Source organism: Orycteropus afer, unplaced genomic scaffold, assembly GCF_000298275.1.
Source record: "Orycteropus afer afer isolate SDZICR_OR568_19922 unplaced genomic scaffold, OryAfe1.0 scaffold00033, whole genome shotgun sequence".
In the NCBI taxonomy this organism is placed as follows: Eukaryota; Metazoa; Chordata; class Mammalia; order Tubulidentata; family Orycteropodidae; genus Orycteropus; species Orycteropus afer.
The window spans coordinates 1,570,415-1,581,758 of NW_006921620.1; the positions used below are offsets into that span (position 1 = coordinate 1,570,415).

The following is an 11,344-nucleotide window of genomic DNA, read 5'->3' on the forward strand; positions in this document are numbered from 1 at the left end:
CATAATGAATGATTTTCTTGATATGTTGATGGAGTCTGTTAGCTAGGATTTTGTTGAAGATTTTTGCATCTATATTCATGAGGGATATTGGTCTATAGTTTTCCTTTTGAGTGATGTCTTTGCCTGGTTTTGGTATCAAGGTTGTACTTGCTTCATAAAATAGATTAGGGAGGATGCCATCCTTTTGTATGTTTTGGAATAGTTTGAGTAGGATTGGTATCAGTTCTTCTCTGAATGTTTGGTAGAATTTTCCAGTGAAACCGTCTGGGCCAGGACTTTTTCTGTTGGTAATTTTTTGATGACCTGTTCAATTTCTTCTTTTGTTATGGATGTGTTCAACTTTTTCACATCAGTCTGTATTAGTTTTGATAAGTAGTGTATTTCTAGAAATCTGTCCATTTCATCCAGATTTTCAAATTGGTTGGAGTACAGTTCTTCATAGTATCTTGATATTATCCTTTTTATTTCAGTTGGTTGTTATGATATCACCCATTTAGTTTCTTATTCGTGTCATTTGTATTCTCTCCTTCTTTTCCTTTGCTAAATTTGCCAGTGGTTTGTCAATTTTTTTAACCTTTTCATAAATCCAACTTGTTTGTTTTTTCCATTGTCTATTTTCTGTTTCATTGATTTCTGCTCCAATCTTTATTATTTCCTTTCTTCTCGTGACTGTAGGCTTTTCTTGCTGTTCTTTTTCTAATTGTTTGAGATGCTGGTTTAAAGTGTTGATTTTGGCTCGCTCTTCTTTTTTGATTTGTGCAGTTATTGCTATAAATTGGCCTGTGATCACTGCTTTTTCTGTGTCCCACAGATTTTGGTGTGTTGTGTTTACAGTCTCGTTTGATTCAAGGAATTTTTTTATTTTAATGTTTTTTCCTTACCCAGTCTTTCTTAAGGAGGGTGTTGTTCAGTTTCTATGTGTTTGCTCTTTTTCCGTTGATCTTCCTATTGTTGATTTCTAGTTTTATAGCATTGTGATCTGAGAAGATGCTTTGCCAGTAGGCTTGCTTTATGGCCTAACCTATGGTCTGTCATGGAGAATGTTCCATGTGCACTGGAAAAGAATATATATTGTGCTGTTATTGGGTGAAGTGCTATAGTTATGTCTATAAGGTCAAGTTGGTGGATTGTATTGTTTAGCTCTTCTGCCTCTTAATGTTGAGTTTCTTCCCATTTGTTCTGTTTTTCATTGAAAGTGGTGTATTAAAGTCTCTCACTATGACTTTGAAGTCATCTATTTCCCTTTCAACTCTTTTAAAGTCTGATTTATGCATTTTGGGGTTCTTTCATTGGGTCCATATTTATTTATTATGGTTATATCTGCTTGTTCAATTGATCCTTTAATCAATATATAGTGTCCTTCTTTGTCTTATATGGTGGTGGTTTTTGTTTTAAAGTCAGTTTGATCAGAAATTAATATTGTCACTCCTGCTCTTTTTTGGTTGCCATTTGCTTAGTATATCTTTTTCCAACCTCTGATTTTCAGTCTATTTTTTGTCTTTGTCTCTAAGGTGTGTCTCTTGTAGACAGCATATTGATGTTCTGTTTTCTCATCCAATCTGCAACTCTCTGTCTTTTGAGTGGTGCATTTATTCCATTAACATTCAGTGTAATTATTGATAGGTATGAGTTGGTTGCTGTCATTTTGTTACGTGGTTTTTCATGGTGTTGCTGGTTTATATGTTCCATATAATTTTCTGTGCTGAGCTTATTATGTTTATGAATCATGTTGTTATTTTCTTTGTTGCTCTTGTTCTAGTATTTGCTAAATATTTGTGCTTGTCTTCTTTTTTATTGTGATGTGAAGGTTTATCATTCTTCTTTCAGCTTACCCTGTGATTTATAATTTTCTCCTTGAGTTTAAAACAGTCTATCTTGCAACTCTCTGGATTTTCTCACCATTTAGAAGTTTTATATCTAAACTAATTTTCCCTCTTTTTGGTTTGTAGTTGTCCTCATTTGCCAATTGATGTCTCTGGTTCCCTGTTTACAGTTTTGTAAGCTTATTTTACTTTGGATACGTCTATAGCTGTGTTGGTTTCTGGGTTATGTCATCTTGTGTATTAATGGTCAATTGTTGTTTGGTATTAGTGGTTCTCTTTTCAAAGGACTCTCTTTAATATCTCTTTTAAGGTTGGTCTGGTTTTAACAAATTCCCTTAATTTCTGCTTATCTGGAAATCTCCTAATTTCACCATCATGTTTGAGGGACAGTTTTGCTGGGTATAATTCTTGGTTGGAAATTTTTCTGTCAGGGTTTTATATATACCATCCCCTTCCCTTCTCGCTTGCATGGTTTCTGCTGAAAAATCAGAGTTTATTCTTATCGTTTGTCCTTTGTAAGTAACTTTGTTTTTCCCGTGCTGCTTTCAGGATTCTTTCTTTGTCTTTGGTTTTGATGAGTTAGATGATGCTATGTCTTGGTGATTTTCTTTTAGGGTGTATTCTGTTTGGGGTTTGTTGGACTTCCTGAATGGATATATTCTCATCTTTCATAATATCAGGGACGTTCTCTTCCAACAAATCTTGGACAATTTTCTCAGTGGTTTTCTTTTTTTCTCTTCTTGTTGTGGAATTCTGATTACATGTAGCTTATTGCTTTTTATGGTATCTGTGTTAGTTCAGTTTGTGTATCAACTTGGCTGGGCCTGGCTGAATGGCTGGGCAGCTGGATATAGTATTCCCCATGCTGAGACTGGTAATTAACTCCATGGTGGAATCTACTGTGAGCAGCTGAGTAGCTGCCTTAGGAAATATGGTCTGCTTTCTGTATATAAGCAGAAACCTTGGGGAATGGTCTCTAGCCTATGGCACGCTTGAACCCTGCATGTAGTCATGTCGTTGTTCAGCAGCCTGCCATGCTCTGCCAACTTTAGGACTTATAATGGACTTAAATTAATGGCCTGCCATCTGGTTTGGTAACATTGGGACTGTGCCTTTTTACTTGTCAACTTTGGACTTGTTAGCCTCAGCAGCCAGCAGCTGTCTGAGTGAAGAAATACCTCTAGCTCCAGTGGGCCAGGAGCAAGAGGCAGAGCTGGACCCCAAGGTTGAGGGGCCTTTACCCAGCTCCTTGAGCCTGGCACTTTGATCTTGGAATTAAAACCTGTGAATTGTAAGATAACAAACTCCTGTTTGTTAAGGCCATTCCATTTGTGGTATATTGTCAGAGTGTCACTAGGTAACCAGAACAGTATCCCACATGAACTGTAGGCTTTCTTCATTTTGTTTTGATCTTTTTTCTGATTGATCCCTTTCCAAAGAAGTATTCAGGTATTTGTCTTCAATCTCATTAATTCTGTCTTCCATTGATTCAATTCTCCTCCTTCTGTCTTTCAGTGTGTTATCCATTTTTTAAAATTTAGTATTAATCTTTTGGACTTCTTTCTGTAAATTTTGTATCATTTGTCATTTTTCATTTATTTTGTCATTTTGTTCTTGTATTTTCTTCCAAAATTGTTCTAGTTTTTTGCCTGTTTTACTTAATTTTGTCAGTGTTTTCCTTGATCTGTCACTCAGTCCTTTGAAGATACCTGTGTATAATTCTTTTGAATTCCTTATCAGGGAGTTCCAGTGCTGCTTGTTCCTCAGGGATGTGTTCTGGGTCTGTATCCTGCTCCCTTGTTTCTACCAGTTACTCATGCTTCTTTGTGTGGACTGTGATGCTCTGTTGTCTCCAAGACATTGTGATGCTGTTGTATTTAGATCTCTGTTAACTGTTTGTGAAAAGCAGCGAAGAGTGAGTCAGGTTGTTCTTGGTGGTCTTTTATCGTTGGCCACTTGGTGAAGGAAGTGGTGGCTCTCACTCAGTAAGAAGAGCTGCAGGAGGTGTGGGTGTGTTTGCGTTGTATGGGCACTGTTGCTGTGTCCCACTGAGACAAAAACAGCAATAGAAAAACCATCAAAAAAGTAAAAGCAAACGGACAAAAACCACACCACATAAACACACAGGAACAATTTTCAAAAAAAGGAAAAAGGGGGGAAAAACAGACTATCGGGGGAGAAGGCAATAAGAGAAAAAACGTGGAGTAGGAGAATAATGAAGAAAAGAAATGGGAAAAATGCAAAACAAAAAACAGGGAACGGGGTTAGCCACGAGAAAAAAAAATTGGAACCAGGAACAGGGCAGAGAGAAAAAGCTGAAAACTAAAACCTGGGAAGGGAAGAATAAGGACTAATAATAAAAAGGACAGTAATAATAATTTTAAAACAGACAAAAACAAACAAACTAAAAAAAGAGGGGTTAGAAATCAGGGCCACCCAGGTTTTGTTTGAGCACACAGACTGGGATGGAATTTTTGCTGGCCCACAAGGTGGGTGGGAGTGAGGGATGTCCGCACCTCCGTTCATCAAGAGGGTGTGGGGTATAAGAGTAACAAGGGGAATATCGCACCTTTCCAGTCATTGGCTTCCGGTATGTTGTTATGGTTCCTGGCAAGTGGAACCTATTCTTAAGTGCCTGGAATCTGGGAGAATGCTGTTACTTTAAATTTCCAAAATGGTCAAACTGCTTGTGAACATTCAGAATGGCTGCATCCTACAGACAGGCAAAAGTGCACAGCTCAGCCCCCTTTCGTCTTCGCTGCTTCCTCTTTTATTCACCAGCCACCAGTACAGTCCTCAGTGCAGCCCCTGGCTACCAAGACCAGTTTTTAGGTTAATTCTCAGGTCCTGCAATATCCAAGCTGTCAGTGCTATCAGGATCACTATCAGACCTCAGCTCCCTATGTCTCCTTTTTTAGTGTTTTCATGCAAATTCTTCTCCTAGTTGGAGTTTAGTCTACTTTTGTATCCTTCCCTTCAAAGGTCAGGGCTCCAGGATTATCTTCTGTATCTGTTAATTGGTTCCCCTTTTCTTTGTTGGGAGCTCTGGTGGCATAGTGCCTAAGACATTTGACTGCTAACCAGAAGGCTGGCCGTTCAAACCCACTAGTCACTCCTCGGAAGGAAGGCTGAGCAATCTACTTCCATAGTGATACCACCTTGGAAACCCAAGGAGGGGTCGCTACAAATTGGATCCGGCTCAATAGCAGTGAGTTTGTTTTTCTTTGTTGAAGAGTGTCTGTGCAGTCTTTCTGCGTATTCCGCCATCTTACTGGAACCAGCCTCTACTTGCCTTTAATGCAGGGCTTCAAACTGGTTCTGTCATGGCCAATGCAGTGGATCAGTTTGAGTTTTTACAATTTGGGTGATTCATCACAACCACAACAAGAAAAATTATGGTTTGAATCCCTGCAATGGGAGATTCAGAAGAGGTGTAGTGAGCTCCTTCAGGAACCTGATATGTGAGATTGGATTATTGGAGAAGCAGTGCAAAAGGGGAAGCAGTGAGATGGATTGATAACAGTGGCTGCGAGTATGGACTCAAGTATTGCAAAGAATGTGAATCTGGTACAGGACCTGGCATTGTTTCGTTCTCTTGTACACAGGGTGGCTATGAGTTGGAGATGACTTGATTGTACCTAGCAACAACACAAATTTTTAAAGACTCTGTTATGAACAGATCTCGTTTATAACCTGGGCACTGCCTGTATAGCACCTGTCTCTGTTATCAGTATGACTTACATAGTTATTTCAGTGAGATCTTACGATAATTTTGGGCCAACTGCAGAAGACTCCAAATTTCAATTGCCACAAACTGTGTCTCCCTTTTATGACCCAGAGAAATGACGTGCCTGAGGTTATAGAGCAAGTACTTCTCTTGCCTTGTATCTAACCTGCCCCACAGCCCTCAGCTCCTGGAAGTGACCCCATACTGGGTTGTACTTGTTGAATCATGTCAAATAAATTAAAAAGCACTGAGCTAAAAACAATTGCCTGACCCATAGTAGTATGTAACTTTTTATAATCCCAAGTTAGAGTTGTTGGTTGGCAATCCACATTCCCTAGAAATTGATTACTGTCTACTCATTGGTTAGAGTCACATTTCTGTTTTTAAAAAGAAATACAAGGTAAAAATAGTTAGTAACCGCCTATTTGTATGCTTAACTTCCTTAATTCATTCAAAAATATTTACTGAGACTTCATGTGTGCCAGGTGCTTTTCTGAATCTCTGTCCCTTATAACACTTAAAGTCCAATGGGAAAGACTAAACAAAAAAATATGTTCTATCAGACAAAGATAGGCGCTCTGGTAGCATAGTGCTTAAGGCACTTGACTGCTAACCAGAAGGCTGGTGGTTCAAACCCACCAGCCACTCTTCGGAAGGAAGATTGGGCAATCTACTTCTGTAGTGTTACTTCCTCGGCAACCCAAGGAGGGGTCGCTATGAGTCGGTGTTGACTTGACAGTACACAACAACAACAACTACAGACAAAGATGAGTGCTATAAAGGAGGCACTTGATCCTATTTTGGGTAGGTTGGTCAGGGACAGCATCTTCGAGAATGTGACATTTGAATAGAGATACAGGCTGCATAGTGCCATTTTTTCCGGGCCAACAAATGTTAATTAAGCATCAGCGTGTACCAGGCATTTGTCTAGGTTTGACAGTCCCTATCTTCAAAGAGCTTATGATCCAGTAGACAAGACAGACATATATATTACAAATTTCAATACAGGATAAAAAAGTACTAAATAGAAATCTAAATTAAAAGTACTAAATAGAAGCTTAAAATGATTAACTCAAACTCTAAATGTCAAAGACAGAGATGATTCTTTAGCTGAGAGGTAATATGAGTGTCCTGGGCACAGAGAGGTACAAGGCATTCTAGACAAGGACAGGAGCCATGTAAGCAGAGACATGTTCTTATTAGGTGCCATGGAGTTGATTTTGACAGGATATTGTTAGATGCTGTCAAGTTCATTCCAATTCATAGCTACTTTCTGTACAACAGAACAAAACTATAACCGAGTTCTGCACCATCCTCATGATCAGTGCCATGCTTAAGTCCATCATAGACACTGTGTCAGTCCGTCTCATTGAGGGTTTTCGCCTTTTTCACTGACCCTCTACTTAGTATCATATTCTTCTCCAGGGATTGATCCCTTCTGACAGCATGAACTTGTATGAGAGACAAAGTCTGGCCATTCTCACTTCAAAGGAGCATTCTGGTTATACTTCCTCCAAGACAAATTTGTGTGTTCTTGTAGCAGTTCATGGTACATAAATTATTCTTTATGAACACTACAGTTCAAATGCATCAATGCTGCTTTGGTCTTTATTCATTGTCTAGGTCTCACATGCATATGAGGTGATTAAAAATATCATGGCTTGGGTCAGGCACACCTTAGTCTTCAAAGTGACATCTTTGCTCTTTAAGACTTTTAAGAGGTGTTTTGCAGTAGATTTGCCCAATGCAGTACATTGATTTCTTGATTGCTGGTTGTTGATTGTAGATCCAGGTGAAATGAAATCTTTAACAACCTCAATCCGCTCTCCATTTATCACGGTGTTGGTTATTGATCCAGTTGTGAGAATTTCTGTTTTCTTCATGTTGAAGTGTAATCCGTATTGAAGGCTATAGTGTTTGATCTTCATCAGTAAGTGCTTCAAGTCTTCTTCACTTATAGGAAGCAAAATTATCATTGGCACATCACAGGTTGTTAATGAGTCTTTCTCCAATCCTCATGTCACATCCGTCTTCATATAGTCTAGCTTCTCAGATTATTTGCTCAGCATACAGGTTGAATAAATACAGTGAAAGGATCCAACCTTGCTGCACACCTTTCCTGATTTTAAAGCTTGCAGTATCTCCTGTTCTCTTCGAACAATAGCCTCCTGGTCTGTGTACAGGTTCCTCATGAGCACAATTAACTGTTCTGGAATTCCCATTCTTGGCAGTGTTATCCATAATTTGTTATGATCCACACAGTCAGATGCCTTTGCATAGTCACAAAACAGGTAAACATCTTTCTGGTATTCTTTCCCTCATTCCACTCCCTCTTCTGAATCTGGCTTGAATTTCTGGCAGTTCCCTGTCAAAGTACTGTTGCAACAAGTTTTGAATTATCCTCAGCAAAATTTTACTTGCATGTGATATTAATGGTATTATTGAATAATTCCCACATTCTGTTGGATCACCTTTTCTTTGAATGGGTACAAATACTGGTTTCTTCTAGTCAATTGGCCAGGTAACTGTCTTCCAAATTTCTTAGCATAAGCAAGTGAGCACTTTGAGCACTGCACTGATACGTTGAAATATCTTGATGGGTATTCCATCACTTCTGGAGCCTTGTATTTCACCAGTTCCTTCAGTGTAGCTGGAACTCCTTTCTTCAGTGCCATCGGTTCTTGATCATATGCTACCTCCTGAAATGGTTGAACATCGACCAGTTCTTTTTGGTAAAGTGACTTTCTATATTCCTTTACCTTTTTTTTTTTGATGCTTCCCACATCAATCAATGTTTTGCCCATAGAATTCTTCAGTATTGCAGCTTGAAGCTTGAAATTTTTCTTTAGTTCTTTCAGCTTGAGAAAAGCTGAGCATATTCACCCCTTATGGTTTTTTAACTCCAGGTGTTTGCCTATGTCATTATAGTACTTTACTTCTCAAGCTTCCCTTTGAAATCTTCTATTCACCTCTTTTATTTTGTCATTTCTTCCTTTTGCTTTAGTTACTCTGTTTAAGAGCAAACTTCAGAGTCTCTTCTGACTTACATTTCGGTCTTTTCTTCTTTGCCTGTTTTTTTTTTTTTTTTTTTAAATGACCTTTTGCTTTCTACATTTGTGTTGTCTTTGTCAGCCCACAACTCACCTGGTCTTTTGTCATTGATGTTTAGTTTGTCAGATACATTCTTCTGATGATCTCTGAATTTACTCAAGGTTGTATTTGGCTCTCATGGACTTAATTTAATTTTTTCAGTTTGTGCTTAAACTTGAATAGGGACAGTTGATGGCCTGTTCCACACTCGGTCCCTGGCTTTGTTCTGACTGACGCTATTGAGCTGCCTCATTGTCTCTGTCCACAGATGTGGTCTGTTTGAGTCCTGTGTATTCCATCCCGTGAGGCCTACATGTATAGTTACAGTTTATGTTGTTGAAAAAAGGTATTTGCAATGAATAAATCATTGGTCTTGCAAAATTCTATCATGAAATCTCCAATGCCGTTTCTGTACCAAAGCCATATTTTCCAACCACCAATACTTCTTTGTTTCCAACTTTTGCATTCCAGCCACTGATAATTACCAATACATCTTGATTGCATGTTTGGTCAATTTCAAACTGCAGAAGTTGGTAAAAATTTTCAAGTTCTTCCTCTTTGGGTTTAGTAGTTGCTGCATAAATTTGAATAATAGTCTAATTAAGTGGTCTTCCTTGTAGGTATATGGATATTATCCTTTCACTGACAGCATTGTACTTCAGGATAGATCTTCAAATGTTCCTTTTAACAATGAATGTGATGCCATTCCTCTTCAGTCTGTCACTTCCCTCATAGTAGACCATATGATTGCCTGATTGCAAAGGGCCAATACCAGTCCATTTCAACTCATTATTGCTTCTTGTTATTTGCCGTCGAGTGGGACCCGACTCATAGCGACCCCTCCTTGGGTTTCCAAGGAGGTGTCACTACAGAAGTAGATTGCCCAACCTTCCGAGCGGGTGGTGGGTTTGAACCACCAGCCTTCTGGTTAGCAGTCAAGTACCTTGGGCACTACACTACCAGAGCTCCTGGTCATTATTGCTTAGGATATCTGTTTTTATGTGTCCGATTTCATTTTGTACAACTTTAGATTTTCCTAGATTCATACTTTTTACATTACACGTTCCAATTTTTATTGGTGGCATGACTCAAAATAAGAAAAAACAGCTGCAAATATCCAATAAAATTTGGAACATGAGTGTCTTCCAACCGATGGGCTCATCTTCCAGCACTATATCAAACAATATTTCCCTGCTATTCATAATTTTTTTTCAGTAGCCAGTTTTTTAAGAAGTGGACCTGGCCAAGTCCTTCTTAGTGTGTCTGGAAGTTCCTCTGAAACCGGTCCACCACAGGTGACCCTGCTGGTATTTAAAATACCAGTAGCTTAGCTTCCAATATCATAGCAAAACACAAGCCACCATAGTATGACGAACTGACAGAGGAGTGGTGGGATTTTGACAAAAAGGTGTGAAAATTTAGGGAGGTGGGAAGCTGCAGGTAGTTAAAAGTTTACAGAAGCAGAAGATGAAGCTGAGAAAGTTGACAAAATCAAATGACTCCCTGTCACAGCTCAGTAAATCACTGCTTTCTACTTAAATCCACTGTATCATTTGGGTTTTAGCTGTGTAGTTCAAACACAAGTGTGGCATGCAGTGTTGTCTTTTTACAACAAGAGGTGCAAATATGTCCATAAAATACATGGTTGAACCTGCCTGTTACCATTGGAGAGGCTCTGGCATATTCAAATATTATAATTGTAATAAAATACATGTTTTTTTTTTTTTTTTCATTACTGTTTTGTTTTCTTTTAGGTAAATCAATATTATGTAGCAAAGAAGTCCCAGCACAAGACTTGAGGAAACTCTGTGAAAGGCTCCGTGGAAGAGATTCTAAAACTCCCAAATTAACAAGTGATATACAAGGGCCAGCTTTTTGTGACCCACCTTTTTCAGAGAAGACTGACCATAAAGCTGCTCACCAAATAAATGCACCTCAGGCACAGCACTCAGCAAATTCATTGCATAAAGGGAACAGTAATGATTGTGGGAGGAGTCATGAGAATACTACAAATTTAGAAGGCTGGGATGAGGTGCCTGATGAAGCATATGACCTGCTAGATAAACTTCTAGATCTGAATCCAGCTTCAAGAATAACAGCAGAAGGAGCTCTGTTGCATCCGTTTTTTAAAGATATGAGCTTGTGATTATGGTTCTTCATTTAATGTCCACTGTTACTTATTGTTGAGGAGGGGAGGTGAGGGGAGGTGTGAGTTCTTTCTAATAGCTATTAGTTCTTGATTAGTCACCAAGGCACAATCAGTAACTTAAAATTTTAATATTTGCCCTCATGGCAGATGCTAAAATAATGCAGTTCTATATAAAAACAACTGGAGATTTAAGATTACTGAAGATGGCTGGGATGCTTCTCTGAACTAACAACATGATCTTGAGTTAGATCCACTGAAATAAAATCAGATTTTTCATTTCCCTAGTTACTTTTCTCTGCCATATGAAGAAAAGGGACTTTTAGCTTAGTACATAGGAGTTCGATTAATATTAAAATTAATAGATAGTTATTAAATGAATCAGAAGACTTAGTTTACTAGTTTTGTAGTGCTCTGAGCTATGTGTACTGTTGGAAAACTCTGGTGCTGGTACTACTCTTAACAGTTCTGTAGGTAAAGAAAATAATTTCCTTTCTAGATGTATATAGTTTATCTTTTATGAACACTAACAAATAAGAAATAATTGGTCATGGGACA

The 11,344-nt window shown here is 38.5% G+C and overlaps 1 protein-coding gene across 1 annotated transcript in view; it reads left to right on the plus strand.

The window, feature by feature from the left end:
• The window catches only part of CDC7 (cell division cycle 7), a 53,170-nt gene extending 42,384 nt beyond the window's left edge, over window positions 1-10,786 (plus strand). The window contains exon 11 of the mRNA XM_007936043.2: window positions 10,395-10,786. Coding sequence (XP_007934234.1) covers window positions 10,395-10,786 — 392 coding nt within the window. The remainder of the gene's footprint in view (window positions 1-10,394) is intronic.
• Window positions 10,787-11,344: the final 558 nt, after the last annotated feature.